This window comes from Salminus brasiliensis, chromosome 11, assembly GCF_030463535.1.
Source record: "Salminus brasiliensis chromosome 11, fSalBra1.hap2, whole genome shotgun sequence".
Classification (NCBI taxonomy): domain Eukaryota; kingdom Metazoa; phylum Chordata; class Actinopteri; order Characiformes; family Bryconidae; genus Salminus; species Salminus brasiliensis.
This window is the reverse complement of record NC_132888.1, coordinates 17,799,579-17,820,071: the sequence shown is the minus strand read 5'-3', so window position 1 is coordinate 17,820,071 and position 20,493 is coordinate 17,799,579. Positions and strand designations below refer to the sequence as shown.

The 20,493-nt window shown below is 41.9% G+C and overlaps 1 protein-coding gene across 2 annotated transcripts in view; it reads left to right on the top strand.

The window, feature by feature from the left end:
* sez6b (seizure related 6 homolog b) overlaps window positions 1–20,493 on the top strand; it is a 251,581-nt gene that overhangs the window by 167,693 nt on the left and 63,395 nt on the right. For both annotated transcript variants that reach the window (XM_072692028.1, XM_072692027.1), the window contains exon 4: window positions 8,417–8,606. In XM_072692028.1, coding sequence (XP_072548129.1) covers window positions 8,417–8,606 — 190 coding nt within the window. The remainder of the gene's footprint in view (window positions 1–8,416; window positions 8,607–20,493) is intronic.

Below are 20,493 nucleotides of genomic sequence, written 5' to 3'. Positions count from 1 at the left end.
TGGCAGAAAGTGAAGAACAGGAAGCTCTTTGTTTCCCCTCGGCTCGCTCTCCTGCTCCAGGGTCTTTCTGCTAATTCTGTGTTAATGTGACACAGCATGCATCTCCAGATTAATTAACCATCCTCCTGCCCTCAGAGCACTGATACAGTCACATGTGTGTGTGTGTATGTGTGCTTGAATGCATGGGAGAGAAGGAGTATCTTGCTTACCTGCTTTTGAAACAGGATTGTTCTTTTGATTTGTTATTTAATTGAGTTAGGTAATATGGAGTGCACAGATTGCAGGCCCTGAATGGCATAGCCATTATTGTATAATGTATTTTATTTGATGAGCATCCTTAAATTATAAATACATCTACTAGGCCAAATAAGGGTTTACTACATGGCATAGGTGCACGTATTTGTCACTGTACAGTGTGCACTGTACAGCGAAATGGGTCCTCCGCATTTAACCCATCTGTGGTAGTGGACACACACTCACACACTAGTGAGCTAGGGGCAGTGAGTACACACACACACACACCCAGAGCGGTGGGCAGCCAACTCCAGCGCCCGGGGAGCAGAGAGGGTAAAGGGCCTTGCTCAAGGACCCAACAGTGGCAGCTTTGCCAAGCCCAGGAATCGAACCCACAACCCTGTTATCGATAACCTGGCGCTCTAACCGCTGAGCAACCCTAGTGAGTAACAGAAGATTTAGTGGTAGTAGTGATTGTAGATTTCATAATAGTAGTAGTAGTGGTGGTAGTAGTAGATTTGGTATAGTGATAGTAGTAGATTTGGTAGTAGTAGTGGTGATAGTAGATGTGGTAGATGTAGTAGCTGTAGAAGTTGTGGCAGTAGTAGATTTAGTAGTTGTGGATTTGATAGAAAGTAGTGATGGTAGTAGATTTGGTAGTTGATTTGGTAGCTGTAGTAGTGGTAAAAGTAGTGGTAGATTTGGTAGTTGTGGTAGTTGATTTGGTAGAAGTTGATTTGATGGTGGCAGTAGTAGTTGTGGTAAAAGTTGTGGTAGTAGTAAATTTGGTAGTAGTAGCAGCTGTAGAAGTAGTGTTAGTAATCAGTTCTGTAGTAGTGAACTTGATAGAAAGTAGTTGTGGTGGTAGATTTGGTAGTTGTAGATTTGGTAGTAGTAGTGATAGTAGATTTGGTAATTGCAGTAATGGTAGTAGATTTAGTAGAATATTTGGCAGTTGCAGTAGTGGTAGTACTAGTAGTAGTAGATTTGGTAGCTGTGGTAGTGGAATTCATAGTTGCAGTAATGGTAGTAGATTTGGTAGTAACTTTGGTAGTTTTAGTAGTGGTAAAAGTAGAAGTAGTAGTAGATTTGGTAGTTGTGCAAGTTGTAGTAGTGGTAGTAGATTTGATATTAGTAGTAATGGTAAAAGCAGTGGGAGTAGCAGATTTGGTAGTATTTATGGTTGTAGATTTGGAAGTTGTGGTAGAAGTAGTGGTATTAGCAGATTAGGTAGTAGTTGTAGTAGTGGTGGTAGTAGTAGTTGTATTAGCAGATTAGGTAGTAGTTGTGGTAGTAGTAGTGGTGGTAGTAGATTTGGTAGTAGTTGTAGTAGTGGTGGTAGTAGTAGTTGTATTAGCAGATTAGGTAGTAGTTGTGGTAGTAGTAGTGGTGGTAGTAGATTAGGTAGTAGTTGTGGTAGTAGTAGTGGTGGTAGTAGATTCGGTAGTAGTTGTGATAGTAATAGTAGTGGTAGTAGATCTAATAGTGGTAGACTCGCTAGTTGTGGTAGTAGTAGTGGTTTTAGTAGATTTGTGGTAGTAGTTGTGGTGGTAGTGATAGTAGTCTTTTTATTCGTCTTATATTCTTGTTGTTCTTGAGACAGAAAAATCTTGCAAATCTACTCCACTCCGGACATGACCTTGTTTTTACTGAAACTAGTAGTTTACTGAAATTTCCTCTCCTGTTTGCTTTTCTTGAGTCTGCCAGATCGGTGTAGCTCATGTGGGTGTAGCAGTACATGAATTTGTCCTGGAGAGTATGTGCAGTACAGTATACAGAATAAAATTTCACATCGCGACCTCCACACGGAAACCTCAAGCTGTAAGCTACTTAACAAGTCAGCAACATGCTGTGCCGTGTATGACTATGACGAGTGCAAATGACTTATGAATGAGCTTGAGGAGCCTTATTTTACATATAATATTAATAAACCCATATTTCTATACAAACAGATCCCAATACACACACAAAAAAAACAATAGTGACAGAAATAGAAGCGGACAAAGGCATTGAGTTACAGTTTATGCATATGAATGGTGCTATACAAAAGACACATCGGCTGTTATCAATGTTTCCAGTGTTTAGTAAAGGTTCAACCTCCTAAGAATGAGAGCATTGGTGGGGAAAGCCTGAATAGATCAATTATTTACACACACTGACATGTTAGTGGTGTGTAAGAATGTGTTGTGATGGTATGATTGCATCAGGCTCAGTAGTGTAGCAGAGATTGTAGATAGGTGTACCTCATAAACTCACTGTGTACACACACACACATACACACACACACACATATGCACACACATTTTCTCTTTTGCTCTGGTCAAGTGCTCCATTCCTTAGTGTGAACAGCAGCGAGTGTCCAGAGCTCCTGCTGATTCAACTCTCAAATAACTGCTCAGATACTGACCCCCAGCAAAGCACACAGGGGCCATACACACCACATTCTGTTTTCTTCAAGCAGGACATACAGCCACTGCTGTTTCCACTGATCCCCTCAATCCCACACTTGCTGTGGAAATGGAAACTGATTCATGCTCTAGATGGTGTGTTTCCACAGCCTCACACTGCTAATACTGAGCAAGCTAACTGGTCTTACATCCATGTCCTGCTTTCATTCTTAAAGACAGTTATGGGGCAGTTGTTGTGTACTTTGTGGCACTATTAACTGTTTCACTGTTAGCTCAAGGGTTAAGGTTTTCCTTAGTTAGTCAGAACAAAACCTGTTACCCAGAGTTGGCCTGCATTAGCCTCAGATAAACCTGTAAATGGTAATAGCTGGAGTTGCCACCATGCTAGCTCTGATGGCATCCATTAGTCCATTAGTGCTGCCTTAACCTAGTTATCTTAGACTAGGTTGCACAGATGTGCAAATGCACACACACACACACACACACACACACACACACACACACACACACAGCTTGCGTAGTTGCACAAGCTTGTACAGTACAGCAAAACACTGGAAGTCTTCATTGCATAATACAGTAGGACATAATACAATAGTGCAGGGTCTATAGACAAAACACAATACAGGGTACATAGACAATAAGTACAAAGACAATAAATATAAAATATACAAATATGAGCATGTACATGTGTAAATGGGTGCATGAAGGCTGGGTGATTAGGGTCCAATCTAAGTTACTATAGACCAGTGATGTGTTGTGCCTATAAATGAAGAGTAAAACAGGGTGCATAACTGCACTGTGGAGGTCAGAGTGTAAGCACACCTGAAAAGGGCTAATTATCTAGCGGTAAAAGCTCTTTGGACATGATTCCTTTAGCTGTTTTGCATGGTGAGCGGTGAATGCTAGCTTTGCTGTGTTTTGATACTTACTGTACTGGGCTAAGTGGTGTGATGTACTGTGTGATGAGAAGGCGTTCCGGTTAGTGGTGGTAAAAGTCTTTACTCTGCTTCCCCATAAGCGGTACATTAGTTTTACACATTCTACACATACATGAGTTGGAGTCAGAAATGGGCTAATCGGCTCTCGGATTGGCTAATTCAAAAAATATTGGCCAGTCGCATATCTTGTCTGAAAATCACCTGATACATAGCTAATTGTAGGCCTCCAGGAACAGGGCAGGAGGCCACTGGAATAGATAGAGGTTACATGACTGGCACATGCTTTGACAGCTCATTTCAGTACCACTGAGAGAGGGCAACCTGATCTCATAAGGGCTTGGCACAAGTAGTGCACAGGATGCTTTGCCCTGGAACAGGTGATAATGATTTGAATTTAGGTCATTATGACATCTCTTCAGCGTCATAACCTCTAACATTTCTTGTTGGGTGCAGCTTATGACTGTGTGTTTATTTTTTGTTGTTCTGTTGTAGCTTTTTGCTTAAACCTTGAAGATGACTTCAGGCATTTCTAAAAATGTGTTCTTGCAGTGTTCCTTTCTGAAAAGGTCCTCCCTCTAGGGAATTTCAAATATTAATGTCAACCTGGCCTCCGTTCTCCAAAAAACAGTGTGTAACTGTGCTGACTGCAGCATGCAGTGAAGAAATTATGTAGTAGTAGAAGCAAAGCAGCTTTGAGAAAGACAACAGTTATTATTGTAATTTGAATAGCAGAGCTTCAGGGACTTTACAGGACAGGGACAGGATTGACACTGCCTTCCTGTCTAGATAGACAGCAGTTTAACATGTGCTTGATGTCCAGTCTGGATATTCATTGGCTGTATTTCATTTCCACTGTTTACCAAAATGCAGCTCCAAGATGACCAGATGATATCCAAGTCTAAATATCTGCTACTGTAATTAGCTAAGAATCAAAGATCTGATGTAGTTTCTGAAAGGCTACATATGAACTTTGCTTTAAAATTCTAAGTGAGATTACTATTTCATTTCCATCTTTTACAGTTTCAAACTGACAAAACATGAAAAGCAATAGGCTGGACACCCTATTTTTTTACTAGCTAATAGTCTTTCTGTTCACTTGTGGTTGGTGTGGCACAACAGATTACACTACTACCTGCCAGTGAACTCCCACACCAGGTTGGAGACTGGGGTTTAATTTAATTAACTGGGGGCGACTATTAGGGCTACACAATATAAAGTTTCTGCATCGCCATCGCAATGTGTGCATGCACAGTAGTAACATCGCAGGATGTGTAATGTGAGGTGCAATAGCAAATGATATCAAGCATGTACTTCTACATCTTTTTTATGCTTATGCAAAAAAAAAAATACTGCACTGTTCTCATTTTCTACCTGAGGCGAGTTAGATGCTAAATATCATTTATTTTACTCTATAGCATGACATGTTGGATCATTGACTTCTGGTAACTTGTGGTAAAATCTGGTAAAAATTCCAGATTTCTGGTGTATTTTTTAATATCGCAATATATATTGCGGGATAAAAATCAACAAATGCCAGATTTTGCCAATATCCTAGAGCCCAACAACTATGCTATGCTATGCCCAGAAGGAGCCCTTGGGCAAATCTCCTAACACTACATTAGCCCACCTCTGTAATACGAGTAACTTTGTAAATTGCGACTGAATTAGAGTGTCAGCTAAATGCCATTCATGTATGTAAATGCTTTGGGGATTTCCCTACAATAGGCATGAGGGACTATGAGGGCAATGGCATCTTGCATGTCTTTTGTGAACTGTTGCAGAAGCTACAAAAAATTACAGACCATGTGATGTTTCCTGTGCCACTGGCTGCAACACAAGCCTAAAGCATCCACCTCCATGCTTAACAGTTGGGGAGGTGTTCTATTCATGAAATTCTGCAACCCTTTTTCCTCAAGCATATCTTTGCTCATTGCAGCAAAAATGTCCAGTTTACAGGGCATGCTTTACGGACAAGAAAAGGAATTGCAGACTTGAGCCCTTTTTTTTCAGAACATATATGAAATTGGAATGTAATTAATTGGCTAGCTTATTACTTACATACGTTAGTGCACTTCACAACAAATTTGCTTAGGAGAAAAAAGTCATCTAAGAGTTAGACCATATTATTTAAGCAAAAACAGTACAATCTAAATTATTGGTAGTAGAAATAATAAAAAAGGTCTTTCCTTTGAGGAATCTATCATATTAATGTCAGCCTGGCCTCTATTCTCCCAAAAAACACAGTGTGTAACTGGACTGACTGCAGCGAGCAGTGAAAATATTATGAAAGCCTTTAAAAAAAAGACAGCAGTGATTATCGTAAGTCAGCTTCTTGAACAGCAGAGCTTCATGACTAGGGTACAGGCACAGTATTGACATTGCCTTCTTGATTGCTAGTACCCATCTGGTCAGTGTGCACGTCACTTAGGCCTATTTGAAAGTATGAGCTGCTATTGACAAATTAGAAAGTGAGCACATCTGCATAGCCACTGTATATGATCAGGCAGCAAACAGAGCTTCAATTACTGACTCTGTACTTTCTGATCCCCTGCGGACAGGCTGTAAGAACACAAATAATAGATTTTATTTCCTCCATTCTAATCCTGTTAGTTGTGCTTGGCGCTAAAGGAACGAGACGCTTTCATCAGCGCTGACCCTGGATGCCTCCCTAACTGCGTGTCTCCATGCCAGCATCTGTGTCTGCCTGACAAGTCATGTTTATGCAGGGGATTACACGCGTGGGGTAGGCAGTCGGGCCCGGTGCCAACACAAATTGGATTACGGCAGGCAATATTCTGGAAGTATTTTATTATCCCAGGGCTTTTAGTATAATGTGATTACTTTGTAATGCACTTTTTGTTTTATGGGCTGCTGTGCCACGCTGTGTCGCAGGCTTTATTAAGTGTGTATACATTCACAGCCTTCTCAGGTTGTCACCTGTTGCTGTAAAAAGCCCTCGACAGCCCTTGTCTTCAACCTCTTGTTAGAATATGCTACCATGCAGCTTCATGAGCCTATTATAAGCATTCAGGTTCTATGCGTGAAATGTGCTTTGGGTTAATTTGTGCAGCTTGTATTGGTGGTCTGCTCTCGTCCCTATTTCTTAGCACTTCAAGTCGAATCCCTATGCACAAATGAGCCAAAACATTATGACCACTCACAGATGATCCACCTCACAACTTACAGTACTTAAAGAATCCTAATGCCTTGAAGCCAGACAGCACAGGACACCTTCAGAGGTCTTGTGGAGTGAGCTGTTCTGTTTTTGGGGGCAAAATCTTGATCGGGACATCCTTAAAAATGAAAAAAGGCCTGAATTTTAAAAAGGACACAAAAAAAACAAAAGAAAAGCATTCTGAATGCAGTCTTTGTAGCAAGTCCCAGTGTTGCCCTCCTATCTGTATTAATTACATGTGTCCAACCTGAGAACAGTGTGTACGTGTGTGTGTGTGTGTGTGTGTGTCACACTTCATTAACCTGTCCCATTGCCTGTGTGCACTTCGGGCCGCTCTATGGGTCATTTTCATTTAGCTGAATCTGATTTTCATTACCTTCGGGAACAGGGGCCACGCAGGGCCTCGCTTTGACCCAGTCCAGCTGGGAACGGATTGGCTATTGCTACAATTCATGCACACTCAGACAATCCCCCAATGACTCTCCAGCTGAATAGACGTGGCTGTATTCATTGGCTACACTTGTAATTATCCTCATGGATGCCCACTTAGCACAGCTTTTGTGCCGCATATCATGGTGTCACGACTGGAGTCGGACCCTGTCTCTCACACGTGTGTTGTGTGGAGGAGGAAGAGGCAGGCAGGACCGGATGCAGCAGACGGGAAAGTGTCACTGGCCTTGTCATTCTGGGTAATTAATGGGCTGCTTTGGCAGAGAGGTGGCCCAACAGCAGATAAGGATGCTGCAGGACCGGCACAAACATGTCACTCACACGCTATCTCAATCCACGGCTCTTTGAAAAGCGTGCTGAAACTGCTGAAGGTGTTGTCTGGGCTGTCTCGCTGTAAGCATGTGTGGGAGGTAATGTGAGACTCGCCTTGTGCCAAAGTTTTAGCTTTCTGGAGGAACAGGGATGTGCAGGTGTCAGGCAGGAAGGTAATTGAGGGGGTGGGGGCAAATAAAAAAAACTCTTCATGCAATCCTGTGAACACATTTTTCGTTTGATCACGGCTTGAAGATCTCAGCAGAAACAGCAGATCTTGGCTTCAATCCGAAAGAGCATATTTGGCTTGGCTGGGGTGGGAAAGGCCCTTGCTCCTCTCACCACTCAGCATGATACTAGCCAAGACGTTGTCTGATAGCTAATGTGACAGAACTGGCAATCTGTGTTCTCCTCCAAGCGTGTTCATCCATCACAGTGGCACCATAGATAGAGCTCTAGGGGCCTGTAGTGGTGGGTTCAATCCTCGCTCTGGTCTCTGTCTGTGATGGGTTTGGTGGGTTTTCCCAGTGACCATGCAGGTTTCCCCTTGGTACTCCCTCCTATTCCTCCTGGCTCCCAAAAAATACACATGGTAGGTAAACTGGCCATGCTTAATTGTCCCTAGATGCGAGTGAATGGAGGTAGTATGTGCTGGTTTGCATGACACTGAGTGATTGGGGAAGGTGGCAAGGCTAATAGTGCTCTCTAGAACTACCAGCCATGGATGTCTGTGGCATCTCCAGAGATTAGACCTCCCTGGAACGATGTCTTGACAATATGACCAACGCTTAGACGGCTATGCCCGGTTCTTGTAGGGTTGTACCTTTTGACATGGCCTGCAATCTAACTCTCTCTCTCTCTCTCTCTCTCTCCCCTCTCACTCTCTGTCTCTTTCTCAGGTGATGAACGTCAGCCTGTCTGAAGGAGACTCAGTCAGGTTCGAGGACCTGGGTAGACGTGAGCCGTCTGTGTTGGCCAACGAGTCCATCCTGATGAAAGGCCTAGTGGTGCGCAGCTACAGCAACCGGATCGCCATCCACTTTCACAGCCAGCAGCATCGGCCAGGCTCCTTCCTGCTGCGCTACCAAGGTCAGCCCCCTCTTACAGTGCCGGCAACCAATCCACCACTCGCCCACTACCCCCCCAAACACCTGCGCCGGCGGCCGCATGTGAGCCTGGCACTGAGCCAGGGCTGGAAACAAACCTGCTTATGAGCGTACACTTACTGATTAGATTGGCAAGCGTGATTACGCGTCTGGGAGGAGGGAGCGCTCAATCATTACTTTCCATTACGACAGGCTCTCTGTGCACTGAGGGGGAAACGCTTCTTGTTATCGCTTGTCAACATAATATGCTTAAGTTAGCCTGAAAATGACAACCGCTGTCAATAAGCCTGCATAATTACACCACAGAAAGGGTGGGGGTAATATTACCCTGCTAATAGGCCTTTAACAGAGATGTCAGGAGCGGCGCTCAGATCGAAAAAAGGTTATGGAGCCCTGATTTGTACCCCCGTTACGATAGGTGTTGAATAAAAAAGCGAATGACTTTTATACACAGACAAATCCTTTTATTTCTGTGAACTAATGAACTGTGGCGGGTTTTGCAGTGGGGGTAATGCAATTTCACAGGCCTCTAATGTGACTGTTGAATAACACAACCATTTTCCTTCTCTCTCACTCTCTCTTTCTCTCTCCCTCTCTCTCATTCTATCTTTCTTATTCTCTCTCTCTCTCTCTGCTCTCTCATTCTGTCTCTCTCTCTCTCATTCTATCTTTCTTATTCTCTCTCTCTCTCTCTGCTCTCTTATTCTATCTTTCTTATTCTCTCTTTCTCTCTCTGCTCTCTCATTCTGTCTCTCTCTCTCTCTCTCTGCTCTCTCATTCTATCTTTCTTATTCGCTCTTTCTCTCTCTGCTCTCTCATTCTGTTTCTCTCTCTCTCTCTCATTCTATCTTTCTTATTCTCTCTTTCTCTCTCTGCTCTCTCATTCTGTCTGTCTCTCTTCCTCTTTCGCATTCTGTTTTTTTAATTCTTTCATTCTCTCTTCTTTCATTCTCGCTTTCGTATTCTCATATTTTCATATTCTCTCTCTCTCTCTGCTTTCTCTGCTCTCATTCACTCCCTCTCTCTAATTCTGTCTCACTTCCTCTCTCATTCTGTCTTTCTTATACTCTCTCTCTCTGCTCTCTCATTCTGTCTTATTCTCTCTCTCTCTCTCTCTCTCTCTCTCTGCTCTCTCATTCTGTCTCTCTCCCTCTCTCTAATTCTGTCTCACTTCCTCTCTCATTCTGTCTTTCTTATACTCTCTCTCTCTGCTCTCTCATTCTGTCTTATTCTCTCTCTCTCTCTCTCTCTCTCTCTCTCTCTGCTCTCTCATTCTGTCTCTCTCCCTCTCTCGCATTCTGTCTTTCTTATTCTCTCTCTCTTTCTCTCTCTGCTCTCTCATTCTGTTTCTCTCCCTCTCTCTCAATCTATCTTTCTTATTCTCTCTCTCTCTCTGCTCTCTCATTCTATCTTTCTTATTCTCTCTTTCTCTCTCTGCTCTCTCATTCTGTCTCTCTCTCTCTGCTCTCTCATTCTATCTTTCTTATTCTCTCTTTCTCTCTCTGCTCTCTCATTCTGTCTGTCTCTCTTCCTCTTTCGCATTCTGTCTTTTTAATTCTTTCATTCTCTCTCTGCTCTCGTATTCTCATATTTTCATATTCTCTCTCTCTCTGCTTTCTCTGCTCTCATTCACTCCCTCTCTCTAATTCTGTCTCACTTCCTCTCTCATTCTGTCTTTCTTATACTCTCTCTCTCTGCTCTCTCATTCTGTCTTATTCTCTCTCTCTCTCTTTCTCTCTCTGCTCTCTCAATCTATCTCTCCCCCTCTCTCATTCTATCTTTCTTATTCTCTCTCTCTGTTCTCGCAACCTCTCTCTTTCTCTCTCTCATTCTGTCTTTCTTTTACTCTCTCTCTCTCTCTCTCTCTCTCTCTCTCTCTCTCTCTGCTCTCTCATTCTGTCTTTTTTATTCTCTCTCTCTCTCTCTGCTCTCTTATTCTGTCTGTCTCTCTCTCTCTCTCATTCTATCTTTCTTATTCTCTCTCTCTCTGCTCTCTCATTCTGTCTTATTCTCTCTCTCTGCTCTCTCATTCTGTCTGTCTCTCTCTCTCTCATTCTATCTTTATTATTTTCTGATTCTCTCTCTGCTCTCTCATTCTGTCTGTCTCTCTTCCTCTTTCACATTCTGTCTTTTTAATTATTTCATTCTCTCTCTGCTCTTGTATTCTCATATTTTCTTATTCTCTCTCTCTCTCTGCTTTCTCTGCTCTCATTCTGTATCACTTCCTCTCTCATTCTGTCTTTCTTATTCTCTCTCTCTGTTCTCGCAATCTCTCTCTCTCTTTCTCTCTCTCTCATTCTGTCTTTCTTTTACTCTCTCTCTCTCTCTCTCTCCCTCTCTCTCTCTCTCTCTGCCCTCTCATTCTGTCTTTCTTATTCTCTCTCTCTCTCTCTCTCTCTCTCTCTCTCTGCTTTCTCATTCTGTCTTTCTTATTCTCTCTCTCTGTTCTCGCAATCTCTCTCTCTCTTTCTCTCTCTCTCATTCTGTCTTTCTTTTACTCTCTCTCTCTCTCTCTCCCTCTCTCTCTCTCTCTGCTCTCTCATTCTGTCTTTCTTATTCTCTCTCTCTCTCTCTCTCTCTCTCTCTCTCTCTCTCTCTGCTTTCTCATTCTGTCTTTCTTATTCTCTCTCTCTCTCTCTCTGCTTTCTCATTCTGTCTTTCTTATTCTCTCTCTCTCTCTCTCTCCCTCTTTCACATTCTGTCTTTCTTATTCTCTCTCTCTTCTCCTTTCTCTTTCATTTGCTCATTCTTTCTTTCTCTTTTTCTTTCATTCTGTTTTTTCCTTTTTCTCAGTCACTCATTCTGTCTCTTTTTCTGTCTCTCTCATTCTCTCTTTACCCCCTCCCCCCTTTTCTATTTCTCTCTTATTCTGTGTCTTATTTGTGTTTCTCATTTGTTGATTCTTACTCTTCTTTCTCTCTCTGTCTCTTTCTATTGTTCTTTCTACACTGTCTGTTTTTGGGTGTGTGGTGGGGGGGGGGGGGGGTGGGTGGGAGGGTTCCTGCCCTGGTTCACAGGGGGAGTCTTTCATGTCTCTTTTAAGCTTGTGGCAATCATGCACTGGGGCTCCATCCGTAATAACTTTCAATTTCTATACAAAACTCGCTATTACCCCACCCTTCCTCATCATGTGCTCCAACAGGCCTGCTGCTGGGTAGATCTGAGCAGAACTACAGAAGCGAGAATAGCCAATATTGCAGCAGCCATTACATTTGCCACTCTGTGTGGATATTGAAAACCCCCTTTCTTTTAAACTGACTTGCTTCTATAAAAGAACGTCCCTTTCTTACTCCACAGTTCAGTCACCATTTATGCATATAGGAGCTGGAGTAGCAGCAGTAATGCTTGAGTAATGGTTGTTCGGTACAATGCAGCACTGTCAAAACATATATACAGTACCTTTTCTGTTTAACCGATGGAGCTTGATTAGCACCAACTGTAATTAGGAACTGTCAGCTGAATCAAATGTCCAGGCTTTATGAATCCCCACTATTCAAACACTATGCTAAAACTCAGAAACCATGGTCTCTTTTAAGCAGCTGTCTAAAGATTTGAAAATAATAGCAGTCAATGTCCACAAGGCAGGAAGGCTATAAGAAGATTAAGCCAAGCATTGTTATGAGCAATGTTATGAAATGGCACTTAAGGGGAACCGTGGAGGTTAAGATGAGATCTGGAAGGCCAAGAAAACTCTCAGAGCAAGCTGCTCAAATGCTGATGCAAAAGTTTAATCAAAACTCTTATATTACTGCCAAGTATCTGCAGAAAGGTTTATCTGGGTTAAGAAGTGGTGGTGCACAGTTCCACTGTACAGCATTGCTTGCACACACATAATCTTCATAGCACCTCTTTAGAACGTCTAGAGAAGCCAGCTGAGAAACATGCTGTGGACGGATGAAGTCAAAACAGAACTCTTCGGGAATGCTCAGAGAAAAAACTCATGAAAAGAATACTTTGCCAGCTGTGAAGCATGGGAGACTCATGCTTTAGGATTGTATTGCTGCCAGGGGCAGTGGCAAAATTGTATGATTAAAGGGAAGAATGGAATTAACAAAACAGTTAAACCAGTAAATCCTAGATCTGAATTTCAAACCATCCACCAGATAAGGGTGGTTTCTCCAATAGAATAAGATCCAAATAAGCTCAAATATCTTGAGAAATGGGACAAGTATACCAAAATGTATTAAAAACCCAGCAGACTTCTAAGGGTTAAACTCATAGAGTCAGTAGGCACATTGAGGATGGCACCGCTTGGCACCCTGCTGTGGAGTGTTAATGAGGCTTTGCCGAGTCGTCCGTGCCGTTCCTCCCTAATGCATGGCGCTCCGCTGGGCACCCCACCTGTCCTCCACACCCGCTGTGCCCACCCTGGCAGCAGTCTGCATGGTTTGACGGATGAGGGCTCCTCTAAATGGCAGGCTGCGTCGGAGGCGGGAGCATTAAAGATTTAGGCCTCTCAATAATTCACATCACAACGAAAGGGCAGCCTCGCCCCTCCCTTCGCATCTCGCTAAAGGTTAAACACAAACAAGGCAGGATTGATGGAGTGGAGTTTGGGAGGAGAGAGAGCAAGGGAAGCTGGAGACCCCACTGGCCTTTCAACGAGAAATTGCACCCCCCCATCATGGTCACCGAAACCAGCGCATAAATGTCACGAGTAGCGATGATACCCATTGGTGTACCTTCAGTTGTCATGTAGCAGAATCAAGCACTTATAGCTGGTGTTGTAGTGCTGAAGTTGGGTGTGAATGATCTCTGCATCAACATTATTTTTAATTGTCTTATGAGGTAACGAGAAATGGGGAGTTGTGCAAAGGTTCTAACTTTTCAGGGGCCCTAAGCACAATTTTATTTGGGGGCCCATCTGCCTAAAGACTTGAAATGGTTTAAAAAACAGAATTGATGGAAATATTATGCAAAAACATACAAACTAAACTAAATAAAAATAAAAAAATATATATAAAAAAATTACATTTAAACCGAAAATGCCTTTAAGCATTAAATCTACAAAAAATATAGAATGCAAAAATATACAAAAAATGCACAATATACATAGAAAGCAAAATATATACAAAAAAATTGAAAGCAAAAATATACAGGAAAAACTTTGACAATGTAAAATTGAATGAATAATATGAAAAAGTACAATTTTAAAAGCTTTTTAAAAGTTACTAGAAGTCTCTAGATTGTATATTCAGAGCTCCTTTCATCTCATCATGAGTGTAAAGGTATTTGTTAAAACACAACATGTCTTAATGGATTTAAGGGCTAGCCAGTCATATTTTCTGCCTCATTTGAGCATCTTAGACAAGTTACAGGGATTAAAAACAGCAATTCACACCTTTAACAATACTTGCAGTATGATCTCAGATCTAGAGAAATGAGAACAGCGATCGAGAAACATGGATCATCTGACGTGAGCTTGCCTGAATGCACAGCCCATTTCTGGACCGTGTTATTTAGGAATGCACATGTGCTGTATGCTGTGTGGATTGTGGGGTGCCTTGAGTCAGTGTTCTGCCCAGCAGGATGCAAGTGTGTGTGTGTGTGTGTCTATTGGCGTGCTCTGTGTGGCTGATCTGGGATGAGTACACTCTCAGACTCTATATCCCCCTCCCTGCTGCTTTGACTCCCTCAAGACGTGAACCCTGCAGGGCAAGATTTCCACCACCAGCAACACACACACACCCCTACACTTACACACACACACATACAAACGTACATAGCTTCTCACTTGCTGATACACATTTACAGCCAGAGCTAGGCTCAGCTTGGTTGGTTTTTATAAATCATATATCATATCATATTTATATATATTGTACCATAAATATTTGGATATGGACATAATCGTCTAGCACAGAATATTAATCTAAGATTAATATTAGTCTTAGATTAATAATAAAATAAAATAAAAAATAATCTTAGGTTTCTTAAAGTGGTTTTAATTTAGGATCTAAGGCCTCAGATGGGGTTGGTGCTCCATCCAGTACATTTAGGATAAGTTGTGTACAATATAGGGCGACCAAATGGTCTTACGTAATCATCATAGGTAAAGATGCAAAGAATTCCTCACTTTCATATCAATTTCATACAGTATATTGTTTATTAATCATTATTGTGGTGTTAGTCTTTACAGTACTTATAGTCGGGATCTTTATCGACCTTAAATATTCCAAATGAATGTTTTTGTGAGTGTTTCAGTGAATGAAAGCATTCACACGATTCATCAAATGTAATTAATTTCGGCCAAAATAAAGCAGGTCAGTTTTTCGCCAGTTTGTCAGAAGTTAAATAAGGCAAATCATAACTGCAACATGTATAAATATATTTGCAATATTACTGTATATTTACTGCATATATACTGTGCACTGTATACCTGTATATATATATATATATTGTGTGTGCATATCAAGCAGCCCAGATACTTACACTATTAAATTCTCAGATTAATAACAATCAATAAATCCAGGGTTTAAAGGGATTAGCGTACCTTTTCTGTGTGGATTCACGCAATCTGACACATTCACAGCTTACTGTTAAAGATTTGCTGATGATGCTAAAGTCTAATGGTTCAGAAACGATATTCCATTTTCAAAGAAATATGAAAATTGGTTCTCCAGGCACGTTTGGTAATTAGGCAGTAATGAGGTCATCTTAATTAGCGTCCCATTTAAATTTCACTGAAAAACTGCCCTGAAAAACAAATCGACTTCCCATTAGCCAACATTAAATTAAAACTAAAGAGGCATTAATCACACACTCCGCTGCTGGACCTCCACCACGCCTCTGATGGAGATTGGACTTTGGCTGTCTTTTATTTCATGTATTAGTGCAGCGCCAATAGCAGCTCGATACTTGATCCGTGTTTACTGGCCCGCTCAAATGTGCTGTTCCACTGTTCCCAGCTTTAGTGAACGTTACAGTAAAACTTTATTGTTTCCGGCATGGCTGTAAAGCCTGAGTAAAAGTGCTTTATGATATGATATTAAACTCTGTCACAGGGCTGCCGTGGCCTTATCCAGCAGCCTGTGCTTTATGGCGTCCCAGTAAATGCGGGGGTGGTAAAGGCAGTTGTGCACAGACGCAGGCCGCTGATCTATGAGAAGATGGATGAGAGTGCTGTGCTGGTTTATGTGGCTGGGCATCTTTTGCCCTCACTCATTCACACTGTCTCTCTCACTCACACATTCTTTCTCTCTCTCTCTCTCTATCTCTGTCTCTCCACTCTACCCACATCAGCTTATTGCAGTGTTAAAACAGGGCCTCCACTGCCGAACTGACCCAACCTCAGGCTATTTAACTTAGATGTGCCAACCTTTTTTCTACATGTGGCATATAGCATATATAAGTCGAGTAAAGCCTCAAAACCTGAAATTGCTTAGATTTTTTATGATGTTTAGTCTCGGCCCCTTCCTCTCAGTTTGCTTGCTGTTTATTCCCAACCGTAGGTTAAAATTTTCCTCATCACAGGATGTCCCCAGATTGGGAGGTTTTTAAAAGTGGAGCCATGAGCCTTTTCTGGGATTTGATTTGATTTCTTGGAATGATCTCCTCACACTTGATGAGCAGGCAGTTAGACTGTTGTGCCACTTAAGAACTGTAAAACTGCACCACATAAGAACACAGTTCAGAGTAAATCTACCTTTCCGTCCATTTTTTGACACTGATGTGGCCAGAACTTTACAGCTTTTGAGTGGCCCAGCTGTCTGCTTGTTAAGAGACAGAAGATCATAAGATCGAATCCCGTCAATACCACAGCCATCCATAGTCCATAGTCTGAGAATCGGAAAGCATATTCTCAGGTTCTAACCTGCAGATGATAATGAATAGTCAACAGTTTAAGGGGGAGGGACACATACTAAACACTGTACAAAATATTCATGTAATTTCTGCAGCAGCTTATTTACAACTCAAACCACTCAAACACTTCAAAAAGATGGTTAAGAGATGAAACAAGGTTATTGTGCATGTTGTGAACTAGAGAATGCAACTATTATGGCTTTGTAAGTAAAGAAGTAACAGATTTGTGATCAAAATAACAATGATTGTGCATTTAAGTGCATTACTTGAGGTGTGTCTTGTATACATGGTGGTAAGAGGAGAGTTCACTCACCATTGTCTTTAAGCTGTACTTATGTAGATGGCATTACACTTTCACTACACTGACAGCATTGCTCATTAACTGATTAAACTCCATAGAACTGCCAGCGACGTTTAGCTTGTCTTTCTCACAATCGCAATCCATGGATTGTATCACGTAAAACAGCAGAGATAAGACTAGCAAGTCACTGAAAGCAAAGCTAACCCAATAATCAAACATAGTACGTAATTAGCCCTATGATTAGCTGCTTTGCGGGATGCTTTAAGTTAAGCACAACTCACGTAAACGTAAGTTGCAAGAAAGTTTCACAGAAATGTCCAATGGATGACTTTTTAAAAAAACCTTTAAAGAACCTTAAAGGTTTTACACTAATTACTTCTACAATCATATGTCCAAGCCAAGACCCTCTGAGAATCCTTCATTATTAAAAGTGCATGAAATACACGTCTTGATTTACTTCCAATGTCATCTACTGATGAAGAACTTCAGGCTCGTAGAAGACGAACCGCAAGAAATTCAATTGTCTTTGATCTCTAAGTTCACCTTGTCCAGCTGGATAATGTGTGAACATTATTATTAGACAGGCATGAAGGAGGAGACTGATCTGATTAGATGTGGATAGAATACACTGTCTTCCCAAAGACCTGGATAATTAACTCCCTCCTAATGAAGCACCTTGTCAGAGAGCCTAATGAATCCTGACCTGTGGAGCCATGACTTTGAGTTATCAGAGATGGTTTGAAGTCTGCTTGTCTTGAAGGGTTTCCACAAGAGTTAACTCTTCAGTGTGTTCAGACAGGCCTGACTGATAACTGTATGCCTTTCTTTGTTCTTCTCTCCTTTGATCTCCCTGTGAGCCTTCAGTCTTCACTATATTTTGTATACTGCAGTAACGGATTAGAGATTCAGACGCTGGATTCTGTCTCTCTCTCTCTCTCTCTCTCTCCCTTTCTCTCTCTCTCTCTCGATACATATATTCAGATTTGGAGGAAATCTTGTCTCACTCAGTAATAAGTCTGCTGAACTGATAAAAGGGGGTCAGAACAGAAGTTTTCAGAAAGTGCTCTGACATTTACTGGAGTAAATGGAGTGTGTTCAGAACGGTGTGTGTGTGTGTTAAGAAGCAGTGTGTTCCAGGCTGTATTTCACCTCTATGGCAGGTTGACCTCTGTCTGAGGCCGACTCGTTTCTGCAACATTAACTTTAACGTCTTCTGCCTCATAATATTGAGGGAGCTGTTAATGAGGCCAAAGCACCTTCATCCTGAAGGCTCCAGCTGGCTTAGTTTATGAGAGAAGCCAGTGGTCCTTCTCTCTCTCAGTATAAATGTATATGCATTCTAATTTGTTAAGATGCACTATTGTATATATATATATATACGGTGTATCTCTCTGTCTGGCTCAGCACACACAACCACAATCATGGGAATACTGCTGACTTAACAGTTGTCCAGAAGACAATCACTGACACCCTAGACAAGTCATTGCTGAAAAGGCTGGCTGTTTTGTAGAGTGCTGGATTAAACCATATTAATGAAAAGTTGTCTGAAAAGGAAATATGTGGTAGGAATAGGGGCACAGGCAACAGGGATGACCCTAGCCTTGGGAAAATCGATTCAAGACCTTGTCAGTGCATCAAGTGCCACCACGCATAGATGTTGGCAGGAAAGGGGCTACAACTGCTGCATTCCTAATATTCAGCCACTCCTGAACCAGAGACACTGTCAGAAGCATCTAACCTGGGCCAAGGAGAAAAGAATTTCACTGCTGCTCAGTGGTTCAGAGTCCTTGTTTCAGTACGTAAATTTAGCATTTCAATTGGAAATCATCCAAGGATTCTACTAGAGATGACGATTTCCTTTTCTAGCTGGACTTAACACCTTCTCACAGTGCCAAAACTATTACCAAATGGTTTGCTGACCATGATATTACTGTGCTTGATTAGCCAGCCAACTCTCCAGACCTAAACCCCATCAAGAATCTATGGGTTATTGTCAAGAGGAAGACGAGAAACATTCGTCCCAGCACTACAGACAAGATGAAGGCCACTATTAAAGCAACCTAGGCTTAAGTAACACCTCAGCAGTGCCACACACTGATTGCCTCCATGCCACACTGCACTGATGGAGCAATGTGTGGTAAAGGAGCCCCAAACAAGTATTGAGTGTACAAACATACTTGTAAGATGTTGGACATTTCTGTACTGTACATCCTTTTCTTTAATTTGAGATTGAATTTTAAAAAATGAAAACACAAAAGGCTTGAAATATGTCACTTTATATAAAATGCACCTCCCTTTTTTTGGTTAGGGTACTGCCCTGGAGGCTCCCTAAACAGTTCCACCAGCAAGCAAGCTCTGAACTCTAAAGAGATCTGATGTTTAGTTTTGCTAGTGACTAAATATTTCTAGCAGTTTAATTAATATTACTAACAGTATGTGTGCGTGTCTGAAGGTTTAGGGGTATGAATCCATCCAAACAGCACTAAAATGTTGGATTACTGAAACTCAAAGCCGAAACATTGAAGCAAAAGTGTTTGTATGTATGGACCTAATGCCTAAGTGGGAGTCCATGTTTTTGCCATCCACTTGAAAGAGAGCACAGAGCCTTGCATACATCTTAGCTGGCACACAACTCCACAACAGCTTTGTGGCCATTGAAGCTTTATCTACATTTTACAGTTGGCAAGCTCTCATAAGAGCAGTAATTGCATGCAAATAGCTTTTTAGCAGCACGTAATGATACGCCGCTGTCATCATCTATCAGGAGTAGCACTTTGTTTGTTAGCCATTCTGGGAAGCAGATCAATAAAACGAAGGAATAAATGAATATGACTCAAGCTGATGAGACCTCACTCCATTTTACAATGATTTTGATGATAAATATCGTGTCTTAACATCTCAACTTGGTAGCTGTTATGCTGCCAGCATCCCTTCAAGTAGTTTGCTGCCTATGGACTACCAAGCAGCGCTGGAACAACATGGGCTTCCAAATGGCTCTTGGCTTGGGTTTGGACATGCCACTGCATGTTGCAATTTGGGAGGGATTACTCCTGGTACAGTTTCCAAAGGTGCTTGGAAAGGTTCTTTAAGTGATACCATAGAAGAAGCACTTTTGGTTCCATACAGCATTAAACTGTACATTGACATCGACACAGCTTGTCTAGTCCCCGTAGAAAAGTATTGCCAATAGAATAGGACTTTTTGGAGCAGATAAACATGAACCCATTGGCACCATGCTTAATGCCAGGCGTGGGCTAGAGGGGTATAATGCCCCCAGTATTCACACAGATTGTCTAGTCCCCGTAGAAAAGTATTGCCAATAGAATAGGACTTTCTGAAGCAGATAAACATGAACCCATCGGCACCATGCTTAATGCCAGGTGTGGGCTTGAGGGGTATAATGCCCCCCAGCAATGAGCTGTGGAGCAGCGGAACTGATGGTGTTCCATCCAGTAGTTGGGAGTTGGAGACTTTGTGATAAGGTGGGTTACTCTTGCTACTTGCAGCAAGGCTCCAAGACCTAGTAGGAAGCTCTCCCTGGACAGTTCTCTCTTGATTTTGTGAGAACCCATTAACAAGTAGGTGTGCCAATCCTTTTGTTTGTGTAGTGTATGTTTGTAATGGAGATGTGCGAAGAACCTTTACATCAGGTGAATGTAGCCTTGACAATGAATTAAAAATGAAAGCTTTGAAAATGTGGCCTTCACAAAGCAAATCTACATCATACAGCATAATCTGGTTTAGGTGAGTGTAGGTGTTTATCCAGGCC